Source organism: Protopterus annectens, chromosome 2.part0 (genome assembly GCF_019279795.1).
Source record: "Protopterus annectens isolate FY-2018-M chromosome 2.part0, PAN1.0, whole genome shotgun sequence".
Taxonomy (NCBI): domain Eukaryota; kingdom Metazoa; phylum Chordata; order Ceratodontiformes; family Protopteridae; genus Protopterus; species Protopterus annectens.
The window spans coordinates 971,658,120-971,680,399 of NC_056728.1; the positions used below are offsets into that span (position 1 = coordinate 971,658,120).

A 22,280-nucleotide genomic window follows, 5' to 3' on the forward strand; every position below is an offset into this window, starting at 1 on the left:
AGCAATAAAACTGAAGTAGAGCGGTCAGATAAAAAGAAAGTTCAAAATACATACGCTGACAGACTTTGTGGCTACTATCCAAATAGAACCCTGGGGAACAGCGGGAAACACACATGCCATTCTGTGCCAGGACCAGGCTGGATTTGCAAGACGTGCAGGCAAATGGGCTTCCTCCATTGCAATTTTGACATGATGCATGGCACTCTAATAACAAAAACATTCAAAAACTGATGATATTTAACTTTATAATTAAATAATTTCATTAAATCACTTTCTGAAACTGCAGTGTTTAATTTATCCATAAAGGTTAATGAGAAGTTAGCCAATTGTATAATAGACACTATAAATTAAAGTTTCAACTTTGAGAAGACCAAAAGAGTAGAGGACAAACAAGAAAGAAAAATAAAACTAAATAAACACTAAAATGCAAAAATAAACAGATACAGTTAAGTAAACTTGTATGTATGCCTTTTCACACACACTGGAAGGGTATGAGTAAAAGACAGTTAAATTAACTCATGTACTGCTCTGTAAAACAAAGTTGGACCAGTTCCCTTAACCTACTAACAATTAAATAAATTACATTTAATAAAGACATGTAAAACACTTTGATCTTGTAATATAAAAGTATGATGGAATACCTAAAATAGTACAGTTGTGCAAGTAAACTTACCATAGCAATATATGTTCGAATGATCACTGCTGCAGTAGTCTTAGCTATGGGCACCTTCCACATACCTAAACCTTTGACAGCGTGAGCTGAAGAAAATCAATGGTTTAGGTGCACTTTAAACTTTGATCATTTACAAAATGATTTTGAAATGAAATATCTAAGACTGGTCTCCAAGAAGCTATTTTAGTACTAGTAACATATTTGAATAAAAAACTTTCCCTATCAGAGAAAATGGGGCAGCTACTATTACCCCTCGAGTCTGTAGATACTGAATGATAGGAGGGAAAAAGTTTGATCCAGTAGATGTTGAGGAACTCCCTAAAAAGGAGAAAAGGACACCCACTGCCATCTGCATTCTTGATGTATCGCTCTCAAAACCTATTTGTCTGAGATTATCTGTTGCCAAAGAGAGAAATGGGGAGAAAGACTTGGAAGGTATGAGATTTAAATGCTTGCCAGGGTGGGGAGGGGGGATACCATCTGTAGACAGTCATTCAAACTTGTTGTACTGCTCTTTTTTTCTGTAGGGTTTCCTCCTTACTTTTTGGAGTCCCTTTGCCACTGTTTTTACATGTCTGTTTGCCAGAAGCTTGCAGTCTCTATTTTGTTTTCATAGAGAGTGCCAATGCAGGTGTAAAAATCATCCTTCACATGAGATGTTAAACTGAGGTCCCATCTGCTTGAGTTCGTGTTTGCTCAAGTGAATGTAAAAGATTCTAAGGCACCTTTTGAAAAGAGTAGAGTACAATCCCCCATGACTTTTTCAAACTTCCCCTAGTAATATAAATACTACCTCATGTATCTCCTGATAACAGGCCACTAGTCTAGTGGGACTAGGCTGGTCAAAGGATAAAGTAACTTGGAGAAAAAAGGCTGAAAAATCTGAGTACCACACACAATCTGTTTTCCCCTCATCACACTTTTTCAGGACCTCAGTAGCAGTAGATCAAAAACACCCTCTCTAACTAAAGGAGAATTCAAAATTTCAGCTTTAAAATCCTCAAGTAAATTTTGAGCATGTAACTAAGCAAACTTCTGGATAACAGTTCCAGCAGTAGATGCTTTGAGATGCTTTGGAAGAGGCATCAGTTGAATCATACACATATTTCAGAGAGTGTTTGGTGACTTGAGACACAGTAGCAATAAGAGAATTCATAGAAAAGTTTTCGCTGAGAAGAGGGAAAGACAAAGTACAGTTTTGTACCTACCATAAATGTAGATGTCCGATAGGTATGCATCTGCAGTCATAACATATGGGTTGTCCTGCCTCAGGCAGCCCTTCGGTCGGCCGGATTCCAAAGTCTGGGTCGGGCGTCTGCTGATGTCGCCCCTTCCCCGACGTCAGAGCGCCTGGGGTATAAAAGTATCAGCCGACGCCATCTTCCTCAGTTTCTCTTGCACCAGATGCCAGGTGCCCTCTAAGGAAGGCTAAATTTGGAGAAATGCAATAAATTCCAAACATGCACAAAAATATATAAATATATAAAAACAAATACACCATAATGGATAACCCCAGCTAGCTATGAGAGGGGAATGTACACAAGAAATACCACAGAGGGGAAGGAGGGAGGGTAAACCTGACTGCAGATGCATATCTATCGGACATCTACATTTATGGTAGGTACAAAACTGTACTATGTCCTTCAAGGATGCATCTGCAGTCATCACATATGGGTAGAATACCATAGCCAATCTGGGGGTGGAGGATCTATGTAAAGGATGGTGTAGCTAAAATGCCCTGCAGGACTGCCGTAGCAAAGCCTGCTCTGGATCTGGAATATAAAGGTAAGTTGTAATGCTTGGAAAATGTATGCACGGAGCTCCATGTAGCAGCTTCTAAAATGTCCTTGGTAGCCACCCCTCTTAACAAGGCTGTGGAGGTGGCTGTGGCTCTGGTCGAATGAGGTCTAATGTTAGCTGGCACAGTTTTTCCATGAAAGGAGTAACAGAAACGAATGCAATTCCCTATCCATTTTGAAATTGTCTGTTTTGAAATTGCTTTTCCTTGTGCACCAGCAGCATATGCTACAAACAACTGGTCAGTTTTTCTGTAATTTTTAGTTCTGTCCAAGTAGTAGCGCAACTGCCTGTGTATGTCCAGGGTGTGCAGAAGCTTTTCCCCTTTGTTTTGTGGATTTGGAAAGAAGGTAGGCAGGTGAATAGCTTGGTTTAATGAGACCCTAGATACCACCTTTGGCATAAATGAAGGATTGGTTCTCAACGAGACTCTGTCTTGATGAAAAATAAGAAATGGCTGTACTGCCATGAGGGCCTGCAACTCAGATACTCTTCTTGCTGAGGTTATGGCCAGAAGGAAAACAGTCTTCCAAGAGAGGAACTGTAGTTCTGCAGATGCGGCCGATTTAAAAGGAGGCAGTGTTAGTTTTTCCAACACGAAATTAAGGTCCCAAGTAGGCACTGGTGGTTTCCTTGGAGGATTGATGTTTTTAATTCCTCTTAGAAACTGTCTTAGCAGAGGATGAGAGAAGACAGGTGCATCAGTATTGTACTCTGCTGAAATTGCTGAAGCATGAATTTTAATGGAAGAGTAAGACAGGCCATTGTGGAGCATTTCTGCCAAATATTCCAGAATATGTGCCATGTTCATAACTGTTGCATCTAGGCCCTTTGAGGTGCTCCAGGTGTGAAATCTTTTCCATTTTGCTGAGTATGCCTTTCTTGTGGAAGGCCTGCGAGCTTCCATGATGATATCCTTCACTCTCTTGGATAGCTTATCCTGGTGATGAGTCAAGGTATTTTCCAGGCAGCTAGCTGTAATGTTTTCAGGTTGGAATGCAGAGTTTTGTAATTGTGCTGTGCCAGGAGAAGCGGCCATTGTGGCAGAAACCATGGTTTTGTCTGTGACATGCTCTTTAGCAATAGGTACCAGTGCTGTCTTGGCCAGTCCGGAGCAATCAGAATCACTCTTGGCTGCTCTGCCCTGATCTTCAGTAATACCTTGGTCATTAATGGAAGAGGTGGGAATGCATACACTGTTAGAGTTCTCCAGCTGAAAGAGAGGGCGTCCACTTTCAATGCTTGTGGGTGGTATGTCCTTGAGCAGAATTTCTCCAGCTGATGATTGTGTGGGGAGGCGAAGAGGTCTATGTCCGGTCTCCCCCATGATTGTGTTATCTGATGGAAGATGTCTCGGTGCAGCATCCATTCGTGTGCATCCATGATGGTCCTGCTTAAGCTGTCCACCAGTATATTGTCCTTTCCTGGTACAAACTGGGATTGCAGCTGTATATTGAGGGTCAAGGAAAGTTCCCATAGATTCATTGCCAGTCTGCAAAGAGGGTAGGAATGGGTGCCTCCTTGCTTGTTTATGTACCACATAACTGTAGTATTGTCTGTCCTTATTAGCAGGTGGCCCTGATGTAGAAATAACTTGAAGGCCTCGATTGCATGCATCACTGCCAGCATTTCCTTTTGGTTTATGTGCATGCGCAGCTCTTTTTGTGACCATAGTCCTTGAATGCATCTTCCTTCCATGTGCGCTCCCCATCCGTGGTCTGAAGCGTCCATTGTAATGGTTTGGCTGGTTATTGGTTTGCTGAAGGGCAAACCCCTGTTTGACTGGCTTGCTTGAGCCCACCACAGAAACTCCCTTTGAAGGCATGGGATTAGTGGCATCAAAGTTTCCAAGCTGTAACTGTGCTGAGTCCATAAACTCCTTAGGTACCATTGGAGTTTCCTCATATGTAGCCTTGCTTGAGGTATCAGAAGAATGCAAGAAGCCATGTAACCCAGGGCCTGCAGGATTTTTCTTGCAGTCAGCTGAGTTTGTCTTGACAGGTTTGTGAAGTAATCCGGTAGTTGGTTTTGTTTTTCTTTTTGGGTGGTTGTGTCTAGATCCGCACCCAGAAAAGTTATTCTTTGAGATGGTACAAGTCTTGACTTGTGAATGTTGACTGTATATCCCAAGGCCTGAAGAAGATAGATGGCATAATTCAAGTGTTTTACCAAAATTTGTTGGCTGTCCGCTTGTATAAGGCAGTCGTCCAGATACGGGTATATTTGCATCCCCTGAAGTCTGCAGTGTGCAATTACTGATGCCAGGCATTTCGTGAATACTCTGGGTGCAGTAGATAAGCCAAAGGGCAATGCTGAGAATTGATAATGCTCTGAACCTGCAAGAAATCTGAGGTGTCTTCTGCAGCTTTGTCTGATAGGGACATGCAGGTATGCCTCCTTGAGGTCCAGAGTTACCTGCCAAGACCCCTTGCCCAGCATGGGAAGGAGTTGCTGTAGAGTCAGCATTTTGAATTTTGGCACAATGACATAAGTATTTAGTGCGGACAAGTCGAGAATAGGCCTCCATTGCTTTTCTTTTCTTGGAACAAGGAAGAGTCTGGAATAAAATCCTTGGCCTTGTTCTGCGAGAGGAACCTTTTCTATTGCTTTCATTCTCATTTAGTTGGAGATTAGTTTCAAAGCCTCTGCCCTTTGATTTGGTGGCAGGTCTGGCATGCCTTTTCTTTTTGGTAATGTGTGGAAATGGAACCTGTATCCTTTGTCTATTATTTGTAGTGTCCATTTGTCTCTTGTAATAATGTGCCAATTTTCTGAAAATAAGGAAAGCTTTCCGCCCAAAGGTGCTTCCAATTGAGCCCTGGTTGGCGGTGTCAAAGTAAAGTCATTGAGTCTGTCCTTGTGCAGCAGTTGTAGGCCCTGCACTACCTCTCTGGTTGGGAGGCTGCCATTGACGTCCTCTGTAGGAGCCTCTAGTTTGCCCTCTACCTCTGGCACGCCTGTTCTTGCCTCTCTGAAATCTGTCTGTGCCTGGAAAGGACCAGTTCTTGGATGGCCAATTTCTGCTGAATCTTGGTGGTTGGACTTGCATAAAATCTTTGACTGTTTGTACAGATTTTGCCTTTTCCTCAAATTTCTTTAAGACCTCCTGAGCAGTGGAGCCAAATAACTTTTGCTTTTCCAGTGGAGCATCCAGAAGCTTTGCTTTAACATGGTCTGGCAGAGATTGTTCCTTCAGCCAAGCATGCCTACGTATGACTGCACCTGTCGTAGCTGACCTACATGAAGCTTCCAATGCATCATAACCACACTGCAAAAAATGGTTGCTAACCTGTTGAGAGTTATGTACCAGATCCTGAAGTGATTTGCGATCTAGGGGTTCAGGTGAAGACAGCTTTTTATGCAATTCATCTAACAAATATTCTTGGTACTGTATCATATGAAATTGACAGTTTAAAGCCCTCATAGAAAGGGTAGCCGAAGTATACACTTTTTTACCCCATCGCTCTAAAGCCCTGGACTCCCTTTCAGAGGGGAGTGGATTTTTTGTAGTGACAGCTGCAACCCCTTTAGGGCCCTGGGAAATAGTTTCTGGATCAGCAGAGTGGGCCTTGTAAAGGAAAAGATGTGATTCTGGGACCCTGTAGTACCTATCGGGTTTGGCAGGAGCCGGAGGGAGAGTGTCAGGGGTTGTGCTAGATTCAGAGTACACATCATCAATGACATTCAAAACAGGGGGAATAGCCAAAAGTCTATGCTGAGGCAAATGTAAGAAGGTCCTTAATCTCTTCCTGGAATCAGAGAATTCCTGGCCTTGCCATTGGAAATGCTCCCTCATAGTGTGCAGAGTTTCCCCAAAAGACAGTTCTTCAGGAGGGGAGGCCGAAGGGATAGATTCCTCTGCATCTGAATCCTCGTAGGCCGAAAAATCCTCCTCCTGGTAGTCTGAGACAGCAGAGCCATCAGAGGCCTCATCAGAGGAGAGGGGATCAGAGGGCTCAACCCTGGGCCTTTTTTCTGTAGGAGGTTTAGAGCCCCTGTCAGGATGAGGCTGAGAGCCCCTAATTAATGAAATAAGGTCCTCTGCTAGACTAAGGATCTGAGAACCTGTAGTGGGTCCCTGAGGAATAACCCTGGGAGGCATAGATTTTGAGAGTTTAGCAGCTTTAGCCCTAGAGAAAGCCTTAATAGACATGGATGCAGGAGGCCTGGCTGCACCACGTGCTGGTGTAGTTTTGTCTAAGGGAATGGTGTCGGAGGGTTCCTGGACACCAGATTCCAAAGGAGATTCAACAACCGATACAGTAGTGGCCTCCGGGGCCGAGGTTGTCGGTTGTACGGTTTCGGTGGACGGTAGTACCAAGGACTCTGTTTCAGCTGAGACCGAGACACTCGCGGTAGGCCTAGCCGTGGTTTCAGCCGAAACCGCGGACCACGTGTGTCGGTCCTTGTCCTTCAGTTTCTTTATTAAATGTGAAGTCGGAGTCTCCGACGGCATTTTGTAAGCAAAACTAGCCCCAAAAAATTCCTCTGCAAACTCCGACCGACGTCAGAGTGCGTCGGTTGAAGGAAGCACAGGCGGAACAGGCCGAGACGTCGTGGTCTGGGCCTAGGCAAGGTAGGCAGTAAGAGTGGAAATCCTTATGAGGTATTTGTTTCCCACAAGTTAAGCAATTATTAATTTTATCGGACATCGGCTGAGGCAAGAAAGAGTCCCCAACGGGGTACTTAGCTTTTGAAGTCTTCGGTTTAGCTGAATTACAGGAGCTGGCCGACCGGCACTTGCGAACTGCTTCTGCTTCGGGCACCACGCGGCAAGAAAGACTGAGGAAGATGGTGTCGGCTGACGCTTTTATACCCCAGGCGCTCTGACGTCGGGGAAGGGGCAACATCAGCCGATGCCGGACCCAGACTTTGGAATCCGGCCGACCGAAGGGCTGCCTGAGGCAGGACAACCCATATGTGATGACTGCAGATGCATCCTTGAAGGACATCTGAAATGTTCCTCATACTATCATAAACAAGCAAAAACTTTTAAAATGCAAGTTTGACAAGAATTCTAAAATAAGTGGGGCAAAAAAGTTCACAAATTTATCAAAAGCTTTCCTATGCTTATTAGAAGGGGGGATTATCATTTACCAAATGTTTAGCAACAGTAGGGTTTGCCTCAGAAATCACTGCAGGGTCTGACCTGGGATTAAAAAAAAAATTGCAATAGTGAGGAACCTAGGGGCACAACAAGATAGCTGTCAAGCAAATTACAGGTTGTAATAAAACTATCCTCCAATGATGGAAGTACAAGATGAACAGGACCAGGTTCAGGAAATTCCAATTGTAATAAATCCTAATATTTTTTCAAGGATACTGCAATATCATTATGTACCCACTGAAAGTCAGTTCACTCTAAAAAGAAGTCAAGTCCTTACCATAATGTTCCATCTGTGTTTTCGATCTTCATTTATTCTTGACAGATGTATTCGGCTCGGTTCTGACATCTCAGAACAGAATCTGCTGTTATACAACTTGCGCTAGCCAAAAAACTCTCGGGCTAAGGCTCTAACCACAATACCCCTCTCTCCATTACATCAGATCGAGTTTGCAGCGTAGTATAGAAAAGACAGAAACCCTGTCTAAGATATAACCTTATAACCTCCGGTCCAATCCTCTAGAAGTCTCTCAGTGGGAGCAGGAGGGTGGGATGTCAAGAATAAATGAAGATTAAAAACACAGATGGAATGTTATGGTAAGGACATAACTTCTTTATCTGATGTTGTCAATCTTCATTCATTCTTGATAGATGGGATAGAGTCCCCAGCTACTTTAGATCCTGGGTGGCCCTAAGGAAGGATATTCCTGACTACCAATAGAGCCAAAGGCTGCTCTTCCCCTGGAGACCATATCGAATTTGTAATGAGCGAGAAAGGTATGAGTAGCAGCCCATGTTGCAGCTGCACATATTTCTTCCATAGAGGCCTTGGAATGAAAGACAGCTGAGGTGGAAACAGATCTGGTGAAATATGTTCTAATCGGAGCAGGTAGTTTGAGTTTATTCTTACTGTAGAAAAAGGTGACAGTCTCTAACCCATCTTGATAAGGTAACTTTCGATACCAGTTTACCCAGTCCAGGTCCTGAAAAGGATACAAATGGTCCAATTTTCTGGAAGATTTTGTTCTGTCCAGGTAAAAACGTAATTGTCTGTGGATGTCCAGCACATGTAAACAGTATTCACCTTTGTTTGAAAAATGTGAAAAGAATACTGGCAAGTCTATAGATTGGCTGATATTAGATTCTGATGGGGAGGAAAGACAAGTTGGTTCTTAGCCACACTCTCTCCTTGTAAAAAATGATATAAGGATGCATTAAACATGAAACTTGTAATTCTGAAATTCTTTGGCAGACATGTTAGCCACCAAGGAAGAGGGTTTTCCAAGATAAAAATCTGAGGTCGCAAGTAGCTGCTGGCTCAAAGGGGTGTTGAACTAGGCACTGTAAAACTAAAGTCAAATCCCAAGTAGCTACTGCACTTGTTGTTTATCAGAAAGGCAAACACATTGCAGCAAGGCTGGCCCCAAGGATGAAATATCTTCATGGCAATGTTGTGGTTGAGACCACTCGTGAGGCAGGAGGATGCATCTGCTCAAATTGTCTGCAAACACGTTGGAGTTTCCCGGGATATGCATTGCTATGAGAAAGAGGGTGGAAGCGATAACCCATTGCCAAATCCTGGGGGCTTCTCGACATAGTGGGTAGGATCTGGTTCCCACTGCTTGTTGATGTACCAGACTACTGACATGTTGTCTGATTGGACTGCAACTGTCACTGATGGAAGGACAGACTGGAATGCTTGCAATGTTAAAAGCACTGCCCTCAATTCTAGGATGTTGATGTACAAATTGGCCTCTTGCGGGGACTGAGTGCCTTGAACAGTACTTCCCAGATAATGCTCCCCCCATCCTATCTGCGAAGTGTCCGTGGTCACTATGGCTTTGGCCGGAGAGGAAGAAAGGGTGCAACTGCATAGAATTTTTTCTGACTTCATCCACCAGGATAGGGTTCCTATTATATACTCAGAGGCATTCCATCAAATGCCTCTTCATCGACCATTAAATAACAAAAACACAAAATAGCGAATGGTCATATAAGCAATGTCTTTTCCTGGGAAAGAAATCACTTGGCCACTTCTGTTTGCCATTTTCCCCACTGAAGTGCAATCTCAGAGGTGGTATATTTAGTTAGGGGACAGGGTTTTTTTTTTTTTTGTTTACGGTAAGCAATTTCTTTCCCAGGGAAAGAAATTGCTTATATGCACATTTACTGTTTTGTGTGCTCATGGTTTACGGGTCGATGAAGAGGCGTTCGATGAAACGTCTCTTCGAGTATCTAATATAGACCCCCAGGATAAATCCTTTTTGCAGCAATTTATCAGAATTGGATGAGACATTGGATGAGTTAAAATTGACCATCGGGATGCCAAGAGCCATTGAAGTAGCCTTGTGGTATCTTGCGAGGGGTACTAAGGTTATAGTCACTGCCATGGTTCCCAGAGTATGAAGTACCAGGCAAGGAAGAACTTTGTTTTGGAAAATGATTGCTTGAAGATGTGACCTTAGCTTTATCAGCCTGTGGAGTGGGGGGGGGGAGGAGTGAGGCTACACATGAAACTGCATTTAGTCTTGCTCCTATGAACTCTAGATTTTGTGTAGGAGTCAACTGTGATTTTTCCTTGTTGACAAATTCCTACTGCCTCGGTGAGATGCAGCAGGACGTCTGGCGTAAAGCAGTAGATGCCTGGGGATGGGCGGTGAGGAGCCAATCGTCTAGGTATGGAAACAGTCGGAATCCTCGTAGTCTCAAGTGAGCTGTTAACCACTGCCATGCATTTGGTGAACACCCTGGGGGCTGTGGTGAGACCAAAGGGCAGTGCTTGGAGTTGGTAATCACGGTCTCCTAGCCAGAAACAGAGATATCTTCTGGAGTGTTTGTCCATCTTTAGGTGATAATACGCATCCTGAAGATCTACACAGCACATGCAACCTTTTTTCTCCAGAAAAGGAAGACTAGACTGAACTGTGACCATCTGTAATTTCATCTGTTGTACAAATATGTTCAGTAGGCTAAGATCTAGAACTGGTCTCCAGTTCCCTGTCTTTTTTGGCACTAAAAAGAATCTCGAGTAAAATCTGGATTCTATTTGATCTGGTGGGACTTCCTGGATGACTCTTTTTGGAGCAGCCTTTAAATTTCTACTGCCACTAGATCTCTCTGACTGGGTGGAACATTGGGGATTCGCTTCTGGAACTTTGGTAAGAGATTGAAGGGACTGTGCTAACTTTTGGTGATAACTCTCTGCAACCAAGTATATGAGTTACCGTAAGCCAGGCTGTTTGGCACAGTGAAAATCTTCTCCCAAATGCTTCCAGAGGTAAACAATCAGGCCTCTGTTCAGGAGCACTGGTAGAGTTGTCCAGAAAAGGAATCTCTGGAACCCTGATTACGTGGACCCCTTCTGCCATGGGGAGGGCATCTTCCAGTGGAGTTCTCCCCTCTCCGCTGGGCGGAGTACCCACCACATGTGTCAAGAAAAGGGCCTTGGGATTTCTTGAACCACATTTTCCCACTCCACTGATCTTGAACAGGATCGCTGAGGAGTAGAAAAACCAACACCTGCGGCAGAAAGGGTATTTCCAACTTTTTCACAACTGGCTAGTGTGTGTCTAACTTTAGGGACAAACAAAGAGGAACTGTCAACAGGAGTGTTGATAAAAGAGGACTTGAAAGGCTCCACAAAGTCAAACAAGCACATCCAAGCATGGTGCCTTATGGCAATGCCTGTACCCGCTTATCCTAGACGTCCCTTTGGCCGCATGAGCAATGAGCTGCATGGAAGAGTTTGAGTTAGACTCTAGGGTGACAACCTTATTCCGAACTTCGTCAGACACAGCTCCTGCAAAGGTCTCTGAAAGCTCAATTATCAGATCCTTTTGGAGTCTAGTAACATGTGCCAAGAAATTTGAGGACCTAATTGTGAAGGTCGATGACACAAAGACCCACTTCCCAAACCTGCCCATTGTCCTGTGACTCTTCTCGGCGAGTTCCTTTTTCGTGGCTGCCATCACCACAATGGCATCTACTGCTAGACTCTTTGTCCAATGAGGCTGGTCTTCTGGGTATGTCAAAATTTTATCTGGTCTCCAGGGAATGGGCTCTATGGAATCAGGAGCCTTATATGCCTGCTGAACAATCAGCTTAATTAAATCTTCAGCGGGTGGGGTCACCCAGGAAGTAGATGGGTGGGAACGAAAAGCTTGCAAGAACACAGATTCCTCAGAAGATGGGTTTGAGGGCTTTCAATCACCCCTCTGTTTCAGGATTTTTAGGATGTCTCTGAAGGAGACATCTTCAGGGGTGATCAAGGGAAAACCCTCCCCTTCACCGTAATATCTGTGTCTTCTGTGACAGAGTCTTCTGGAGAATCTAGATGCTTCCTCTTGCAAGTCCTCTTACAGGATGGCTCCTCGGCGGGAATTTCTGTGGAAGACTCCTAACAGGAAGGGGCCTTAACAGGGATGTTTTGCAGCTCCTATGCCTGCTGTCTGGACATGATAGATTGTGACGGCTGTGAGCTAGAGGAGACATAAATATGACACTCCAACACAGAAGGAGCAAGCTGGGACCCTGCTGAAGCTAAAGGTCTCTCCATGATCTGGAAGGCCACCCCACCTGAAGAGGTGTGGCAGCCCAGAACTGAGAAAGACAACCTCGGAACCAGAGTCACACCCAGCTCCAATGAGCTGCCATTCAGAGCAGGAGCTGGGGAGGGTTAAAACCCGCCATGGTTTCGAGAGCCAATGAGGGAGCCACAGAAACAACCAAAATCGTACAGAAACCCTAGGAACCAACAGCTAAACTGTGGCTCCAGATGTGCAATGGATCCAATGGTGCTGAAGACATCAGAGATGACCCCACTGCTGAGGTAAGGTCCACCATCAGCACTGTGACAACTGGTACAGGGAAAGTTGAAGTTGTGGGCTCCAAACCTTGGAAAGAGGTTGAAGGAGGAAGGTCTGGTGGAGTCCTTGGAGAATATGCTTTGGCTCTGGGAGGGAGAGAGGTCTGCGTAGGTGTAGGGAGACCCCTGGCTGCCAAAAGCTGGTCCACCAATCTAACCATGTCCACTTCTGAAAGACTTCTGGAAGAACATATCGACATTCCCAAGGGAGACTCTGGCCTATCAATGAAAGGGCTGTGGAACTGACCAAGGAATGGGTCCACAGAGGGAGAATACGTAGTCCTGATCGGTATAAATGTCTTGACTTTCGTCACCGTAAGTTGCTGTGCAGAGGGGGAAGCCAGAACCAAATGACAGGTGAGTGAAGCAGGTGCAGAAAAAATTGTTGGTGCTGAAGAGATCGTTGGCACCGAAGCAGTGGTCAGTGCCGAAGTAGTCAGTATCGGTGCTGTAATCGGTACTGATGAAGACTGAACCGTCGGTACCGAAGGTAATTTTCAGTCATTTTAGGTACTTCTGTCCTTGGTTCTGAAGACACAGATGGAACCGGCGACTTGTGCGATTTTAAGTCTTGCGCCAACAGTGAGGTCAGCACAGAATGGCTTCTATTTTTAAGGTCAGGTTTTGACAATTTAGATGTCTCAGGCTTAAAGAGGGCTTCTTCGAAGGTGCATTTTAGAAAACCTTTCAAAATAAGTTTGTGTCGCTCTGCCAGTGTACGGGCACTGAAACCCTAGAAAATCTTACATGCAGTGTCTAGATGGGGTGCACCCAAACGGTATATGCAAGAAAGATGCCTATCTGAATTGTGCACCTTTCTGCCATAGTCTTGACATTGTTTATGTCCCTTTCTGTTTATCTTCCATTTCAAATTCACAGTCACATGCACACAAAACAGACAGATGAAAAAGGCACAGAAAAAATTTTTAAAGTAAAGGCCTACCAACAATGGTATACAAAAAACTGCCTAAAGGGGTAAGGAAAGGAAGAGAAAGGATACCAACAATGGTATCAAAGAGTTACCAAAAGGTAAAAGGAAAAAGGGGGAAAAAATAAACAAGTTACCAGCAATGGTATTGAGAAACACCATTACGTAAAGGAGGTGGGTAGATTAATACGGAAAGCACTTACTCAAGGAAATAGAGAAAGGTATCAAATACACTAATACAGACAGACTTTAGCAAAAATTGCTAATAGAAAAACAATAATTAAGGCACTCAGCTGAAAGTATTGGCTGACCCATCTAATTTTCAGAGTGGCAAACGAGATCTGGGGTAATGGAGAGAGAGACACTGTGGGTAGAGCCTTAGCTCAAGAGTTTTTTGGCTGGTGCGAGCTGTATAATGGCCGAGTTGGTTCCGAAAGGACAGAACCAAACCCATCTGTCAAGAATGAGTGAATAGTGACAACAACAGACATACTGTTGCAGAAAAAGAAAATTCTTATAAGGGATGGTGGTTGGAGAGATGGCAAATGGTTAAGATATTTACCTCATAGACACAACGTACAAGGTTTGATTTTCACCTTTTGATGGAAACTAATTAGGCTTAAAATGGCTCACAAGGGCAGCTAGCTTAGGACTTGCATATGAATCTATCAAAATAAACAAACCCTTTAGAATCTGAATCATTCAGTTATGTAAATTAAGTTGAGATGACATTCTAGTGCTATTGTTTTGTATTTTTTATTGTATTCTTCCTGCTTTTAACTGCCTATTTTGCTTAATTTCTCACCTTATCCACTTTCTCCCCTGCTCTACCTAGCACTCCAAACTCCCTGACCACTTGTTGGGTTGGAACCTGTCCTACCGGTTGACCAGGATTCCTTCTGCTCAGTAATACCTGGTGACCTCCAGTATTAAAGAATAGAGGATATCAGTTTCATTCACCCCATCAAGAAACTAAGAAAGTATGTCCACTGCTATGTAATCAGTTTAATTCTTGAAACTGTTAACATATTGAAATTCCCTACCCCTCCTGGACAGCCGGCAGCTATAGCTCTTTACTCCCTCTACTCCCCCAGCCCCTTGCGTGGTCTTTACTTTGCTCCAACTCCCCTTCTCACCCACCTCCAGATTGCTGCTTCTTTCCTTGTTCTGCTGTGAAATCTACCTGTTTACCCACTAGATGTCTCCCTCTCACCTATAAATCTATCCCATTCCCTCTTATCTCCTGTACTAGGTGAACTCGTCCTCTTATTACTTACTTCTCCCAAGTTTCTACTTATTTATTTATAGCTTTTGTTACTGTATTGAATTCTACCTATATCCACTTTGAGCTTCCACTTTTCTTTATTATCCTGCTACTCTCCCAACCTTGCTCTGACTCTCTACCTGATTTCAACTTGCCAACAGCAATCAGCATTTCACTGATTGTTTTTCTCAGGCTGGTCTTTCTCCTCCTTGCTTGGCTCTGCCTGCTCCGTTCGCCCTTTGGGCTCACTCTGCTCCCCTACCCTACCCCCAATTCCCACACCCCCCACTAGACCTACCCTTATACCTCCCAGACCACTCCTACTCCTCCATTCAGCCAATTACTTTCCTTCCCTCTCAAATATCCTGCTAATTACCTAACCAATTAACATCCTTCTCCTCCCTGCCTATCTCTTTACTTCCCTAGCTCCACCTCCTTTCACAATGCCTATATCATCCTTTACTCCCTACCTCAAATCCCTACTCCTACTATCTATTCTCCCTTCTCTTTACACTATCTACATCTGTACTTTCTATGAACACCTCAACTGCTCTAACCTCCAACACTCCTTTAAACAAACTTCCTTTACTACATCATCTTTTCTTCTAAAACATATCAACATAACTTACACATCAAACTATTTCTTCCCAAAATATCATAGAGTTAACCATATTCTCTACAAACTACACCATGGGAAGAAACCACAAACATTACTACATCTTATACTAACTCCTACTTACAATTTTCAGCATCACCTCCTCTTAGATGGTGACATTCACCCAAACCCAGGCCCTTCCTCTACCCTCTCCCATTTTCACACCTGGATATCCTTCCTCATCCCAATACAAACCTAACCACTCAGCTAACTCCCTATTAGTAGCCCACTTAAACATTCGAAGTATTAACAACAAATTGACCGAGCTTCATGCTCTTCTGCAACTACACAACTTTGACATATTATGCCTTACTGAGACATGGTTAAAACCACAAGTACTAGACTGCGAAATTACCCCACCAGGATACAATATAGTTAGAGTTGATCGCCCTAACAAGAAAGGAGGAGACATAGCCATACTTTACAAAACAGATCTCCAACTAACAACATTAAACTCTTGTCTTCCATCAGACACTAACTCTGAAATTCTTTTTACTAAACTACAACTAAACACTCATAAGGCCATTCATATTCTTTGCTCATATATTCCACCTGGCAACAATATCAACCACCTTGAAAATATTCTTAGCTGGCTTTCTACTATTTATCCATAAGAAACCTTAATACTAGGTGACTTTAACATAGATTGGAATACCTGTAATACCAATAGCCCATCTAACCATATTAACCTACATGGCTTTACTCAAATAGTCTCTTCACCCACTCAAATCCACAAGCCCACCAAAAAAGAATCCAACTTGACTGGATCCTTATAAATTCCTCCCCTTCAAATTACACAACTGGAATTCTTCCCGATGACATGAGTGATCACTCCCTAACATACCTACGTCGACATAAGTCCAACATACTTAGACCTGCTACCTTCAGAACCACTCGATTCAATAAAACATTTATCCCTGAAGCCTTCCAAAATTAACTTAGACTTTGTAACTGGTCACCCCTAAAATACTTTCAGCTTGATGAAGCAGTAGCCTACTTCAATTCTAAGTTCCTCGAAATTCTTAACCTCCATGCCCCTGCCTGTACCATTAGAATTAGGACTAAAACTGCCCCATGGCTCACAAAAGAAACCAAACACAAAATGTTGCTTAGAAACAAACTCTGGTCTAAATGGCGAGCCACCAAAGATCCATCTGATCACACTAATTTTAAACACCTAAGAAATTCCACTAAATCATCTGTACGTCTTGACAAAAAAAAAACTTTTTCTTTCACCTCCAGCAAAATAACCACCAGAACCCAAAGAAATTCTGGACAGGGATTAATGCTTTACTACACCCAGGCACATCTAAGACACCAACCCCTGCTAGTATTGCCAAAAATAATCCTAAACAGATTGCTGACTCCTTTAACAATTTCTTTACTGAAGCTATCCAGTCAATTGCAAACTCCTTACCTCCCATTCTTACATTGTCACCACCCTCCTCTTTTCCCTCCCCACCCACGTTTCAATTACAACCTGTATCTACATCCCTCATCAGTACCCTCCTTCCAAAACTCAAACCCTCTACCCCTCTGCTGACTTATTACCTGCTCAATATCTTCAAATTGCAGCTAAAGCTATTGCCTACCCTATCATTATAAACAGAACCATCAAAGAAGCCACTATCCCTTCCATCTGGAAGATCTCTCATATCATTCCCCTTCATAAAGGTGGAAACTCAACAGAACTTTCAAACTACCGTCCTATTGCCCTTCTTTCTCCTTTAGCTAAAATCATGGAAAAATGTATACACCAACAATTGCTCGACCACCTCCTTCTTAATGGTCTACTAGCCCCCTCTCAGCATGGATTTCATCCCTCCCATAGCACTACAACTGCTCTTCTTTCCTTTACCGATCACATAAATAAAAACTGCAATAATAACATCTTCTCATCTGCTATCTTTATAGATCTTTCTAAAGCATTTGACATGGTTAATCATCAAATTCTCTTGAATCATCTAAAATCTCTCTCACTTGATACTCTGGCACTACAGTGGTTCAAGTCATACCTAGATAATCGAAAGCAGGCAGTCCTCTGGGAAAACACTATCATCCTCTCTTCCTGTCTCCCTTGGCGTCCCCCACGGATCTATCTTAGGTCCTCTATTATTCTCCATATTTATTAATGATCTTGCCTCTAGTATCCCCCAAGCAGTAACCATTCAATATGCTGACGACTCCACCTTGATCTCCTCAGCCACTAACCCTACCATACTTCAATCCCTCACCAAAAATGTCTTTCAACTTGTAGAAAACTGGTTCTTACAGCGTTGTCTCCTCCTTAACCCAAATAAGACTAAACTACTGCTATTCATTCCCACACATAAAGCTAACACACTCCATTTCTCTATCGTATCTAAAAATGGCACAGTCATATCTCCTGACACAACAACCAAACTTTTAGGGGTTACTATCGACCATAACCTAAACTATGACACTCATATTAATTCCACTATTAAATCTATTAACAAAAAAATTGGCTCCCTCTACAAAATTAAGCCTTTCCTTACTCCTACAGCCAGAACTAACATTGCCCACACCCACCTCATCTCTACTATCTTGTATGCATCACCTTTATATACTAACCTATCCAAATCCAACCTGAATAAATTATCTACCGCCTATAATAGTATAGCCCATTTTGCTACCAACTCCCCTTTTAGAACTCACCACTGCTTCAACCTAAAACAACTTGGTTGGCTTGAACTGCACAATCAACTCTTATCTCAGCAACTTATTATAACACAAAAAAATCCTTTACTTTCCTGAAAAAACACCAATCCTTACCAAACTTCAGTCCCTATAAAAATCTTTCTAACCTGCGCTCATCTCACAAACTTTTAGTATCCACACATAAATCCAATAATAAAGCAGGAGACTCACTTTTCTCCTATGTAGTAGGGGAATGCTGGAACCAACTCCCAACAGACCTCACTACAATCTCCTCTTCCTCACTCTTCAAAAAGAAGCTAAAACTTTATCTCACAAACCACTGGCTCTGTCCCTGCAGCAGCCCTGACTAAAAATCTCCCTTCCTGCATATTACTAGATTACTCTTCCTAAATTATTTCACATTGTGCTATTCTGATTCTATATGCCACATAACCTGCAAATTTGAACTACTTCTCCCAGCTTCATTACCTCTCCTTCCTACCTTATTCTTAGCAAACCTCTCTGTATTTCCTCCTCCCTTTTTTTCTTTCCGTCTCATTGTACCATCACTAATCCCCTCTCTACTCCTTGTATTAAAAAAAAAAAAAAAAAAAAATTATTGTTGTGGATTTAATGGGATGCGATTTTTTATTGTGAATTTAACTGTTGTTATATTCTAATTATTTTATCTGTTATTGTTAACATAACCAAACAATTTTGGATTTTCTTCATGATCACAAGTACCCCCTAACTTTGATTTGTATTAAATCGTTTGTCATTTTTTGGAGCTTTTCTCCCCGGGCCTCTACTGAAAATGGACTTATATCCAGATAGACTACCTGGTCAACAAATGCTAAATAAATAAAAATAAATAAAAAGTTGCTCCCCAAAAATCATTTATCTGTCCATTACACTGGGAATCTTCAGAAAATGCAGAATTCATTCTTCTCTTGCAAGTAAAACTAGAATGAGACAGGTTAAAAGCCTGATCTAAGCCGAATAAGTCATTACTGTCTACTGGACTACATGAAAAGAGACATGGAAGAGCACTCTGATCTTGTAGCCCAGGCAGGTATGACCCTAGAATACACACCAAACAAGAAATCACTTCGATTCCAAAAACATCCAAGAAAACAAGGCAAAAGGAAGGAAAATAATCAAATTCAGGATTCACTGAAGGCGAATTGCCGAGGTACCAGAACTTATGGATTATTAAATGGAATTTTATACATCCTGAATTTGATTATTTTCCTTCCTTTTGCCTTGTTTTCTTGGAGGTATGACCCTAGCCCTGAATAGCATTCTGCCATCACTCCGAATGATACCGCAATACAAGGACAAAATTATTGACTTCAACAATTGGCTAAGCTTCTGGTGTCATTCTAAGGGGATCCAGTATCTGTCTGCTTGGGATGACATGGTCGACAAACCACGATGCTTTGCCAGAGATGGCCTGCACCTGTCGCCCCTGGGATTCCAGACACTGGCTAAGGCTCTTGCTGCCCCTATAGTGCTTTTTTTAGGCAAGGTTCAAATAACAAATTCACCACTGTAACAGGAACAGGCAAGCAAAAACTGAGGGTAATGCTACTCAATGCTAGAAGTCTAAATTTCAAAATGCACTCACTCGAGGCCAGGGACTTCGGGAAGTGTACTGACTGTATGCACTTCAGTACAGTTTTTGTAATGGAGGGGTAGAAAACAGGCACTAAGACCCAAGGCATACCTCTCAACCATACTCGTTTTTTTTTTACATATTTTGCGGCAAAATAATGGGATGCTAATGCAAGGGTGCCTGCAGGTAGGTGCAAGGGGATGCACTTGCAGCCCCCCTGTAATCGGCTGACCAGGAGATTAATTTTCCTGTAATTAATAAAAAAAAGTTTTTTTTTTGTTTTTTTTTTTAAGGGTGTTCCTCTTTAAGAATGCCCTTTGAGCAACAACTGAAAAAAAAAAAACCTCTTGACGTCTTTAAGGAGGACCAATGTTTGCTTCTGTCGCACTAAAACTGAAAGTGTGAAATTTTAAAACTTCCGTTGCCTGACCCATGCAAACAAAGTACGAAATGCCTCCTGCTCTTAATCTTTTTCCTCGACTTTCTTGCAGGTAAGGAGATGCTGATATATGTTGCTGGGGGATTTTGTTTCCACTCTGCTTATGCTGGGAATCGGGATTGTGTTTCTCTGGATATATGCTGCTGAAGGATTTTGTTTTGTTTCCGCTCTACGTATGTTGGGATTGTGTTTTTCTGGATATATGCTGCTGAGGGAATTTTGTGGGAATTTGGGAAAGTCGCACAGAATTCATCTCATGAATTAGGGAAACGGCAAGTAAAAAATCAGCTGAAGTAATGTAACACACTTTAGGCTTCAAATAAGGAAGGTCAGTGTAGATGAACCCATGTGTAGGACAACACAATTCTGAGATACAAGACAGCACTGAATCACCTTCAGTTTCTGAGTTTCCGGAGGAAATGGCTTAGTTTTTAACTTAAATTAAAATAGATAATATTGCACTGCTTTCTCACACTGAAATTAAGCATCTAGGCAGTTCAATGACTTAGAAATTTGTAAACTGTAAAACAATAATAATTTTGGTAATGCAGTTAAGAAAATGTTTTTTGTTTATATGTTTTTCTATATGGTTGCTTGACAGACAAAAAGCCTAGATCTGTGCTGTCTTTGGATAAAAAAAATGAATACTGATGAGGTCAGTGAAAGAAGAGTGCGTTTAAAACTCATTTACAAGACTGGGAGGCATGACTTTGTCTTTTAAGAAGTTGCTCTTTTATTTATGGAAAAAAATTCTAGAAAAAGTTATAAATTGTGTTTTAAGAAAATATTCTGAACAGGCTTGTGCACTACTTAGGATTAAAGCTGTAAAACATAGAAGATCATATGCTGAAATAGTTTCCAGTAATTGATTTGTGTCTTTATGACTGGTGCATTTTAAATTAAGCAATAATTTAGAAATACATAATGTGTTCTAAAGGCTTTTGGCTATGCAGTAAAAACATTAAAACATTGTCTGGTTTAAGTTGGATCAGAATCATGACACAAAAATATCAAAAATGGTAACGTAATGTAATTAGCAGTCTGGGCATTGAGCCTAGTGGACAGACAGATTTAGTCACAGCAGGTCAACTGGCATACATACAGTTCTCTATAGCATGTTTGCAACTTACTGAGTTGATGGTTGTCATGTCACTGTTGAAGACATTAGGAATGAATATTATTGTTTGAGCCAGTTAGTTTTATGTAAAAATGTACAGAAAACTGCTAACAAGTGAATTTACATAGTTTAATTTATTCAGTATTTGTTGCTCCATTAAGGACTATGCAGTTATGTCTGTTTAGCTTTAAGTGAGTCAGGAAGGGGAAAGGTTAATGCTGACCACCAGCAATTTTAATGATGCATCCAGTGAAGAGGCAGAATCAAGGGTGCCTGCAGGCAGGGGCAATTATCCAGATTTTGCCTCATATTTTCAGTTTGTTCCTCATAAAATTGTTTGTTTCTGGCAAATCATTGAGGACCGAAGTCAGAATATAATGGCAGATATTTCAGCTTTAGACTTCATAGCTTTCAGAAAATGCATACTAATGCAAAACATGTTCTATCCACTTTCTAAGGAGGAGTAGCAGGTTGCTACGTATGGATTCAGAGTATGTCAGCACTTGACTGTTTTTATGTAAGGCGATTAGGGGCATATTTCACGTGGTCTCCATACTTTGATGGATTTATATGTTCAAAACACAAAGTGAGGCTGTTACTTGAACCCTGACCTGGCACAACACAAGGGGCTTACTATGTTTTTTTGTGAATGATTTTTATCAGCTGCATTGGATGGAACATTTGGTTGAGATTTTAAATATGCTAAATGTAAGTAATGTGAGGGGCATCTTAAGATAACTTTTACAATGATAAGTAATCATCATGCTTTCATAAGTGGTCTTTTTATAAACAAGGTGGACTGGGAATTATGGTTAATAGTGGAATCCTGTGGAGAAATGCACCATCTTCCAAAGTGAGACAAGTGTGTGAATTTCATTGATGTAGCATACACTTTGATGTTTTGGACTTGCAAACGTGAGATGAAATTCAGATGTTTTTGGTGAATGTTGCTTGTTTTGAGGAAGATTAAAGAAAACATCAGAATTTATGTGAAAACTAAATATAACCTCAGTTCTATTCAGGAGCTGTGAGTGCAACTTTGTAGTATGCTCTCACTTTTGTAAGTGTAAGAAAGTGAAGTACTCGAGATGTGTACGATATTTTAACAATACCACTAGCTTATTTTAGGTTATGTGGTGGGGATGGTGTTTCTTATGCAGGGGGTT

At 42.1% G+C, this 22,280-nt stretch overlaps 1 protein-coding gene across 1 annotated transcript in view; it reads right to left on the reverse strand.

Moving 5' to 3' along the window:
• Nucleotides 1-22,280, reverse strand: part of LOC122792799 (extracellular matrix organizing protein FRAS1-like) — a 4,352,848-nt gene that overhangs the window by 3,218,286 nt on the left and 1,112,282 nt on the right. The window contains exon 20 of the mRNA XM_044060368.1: nucleotides 55-204. Coding sequence (XP_043916303.1) covers nucleotides 55-204 — 150 coding nt within the window. The remainder of the gene's footprint in view (nucleotides 1-54; nucleotides 205-22,280) is intronic.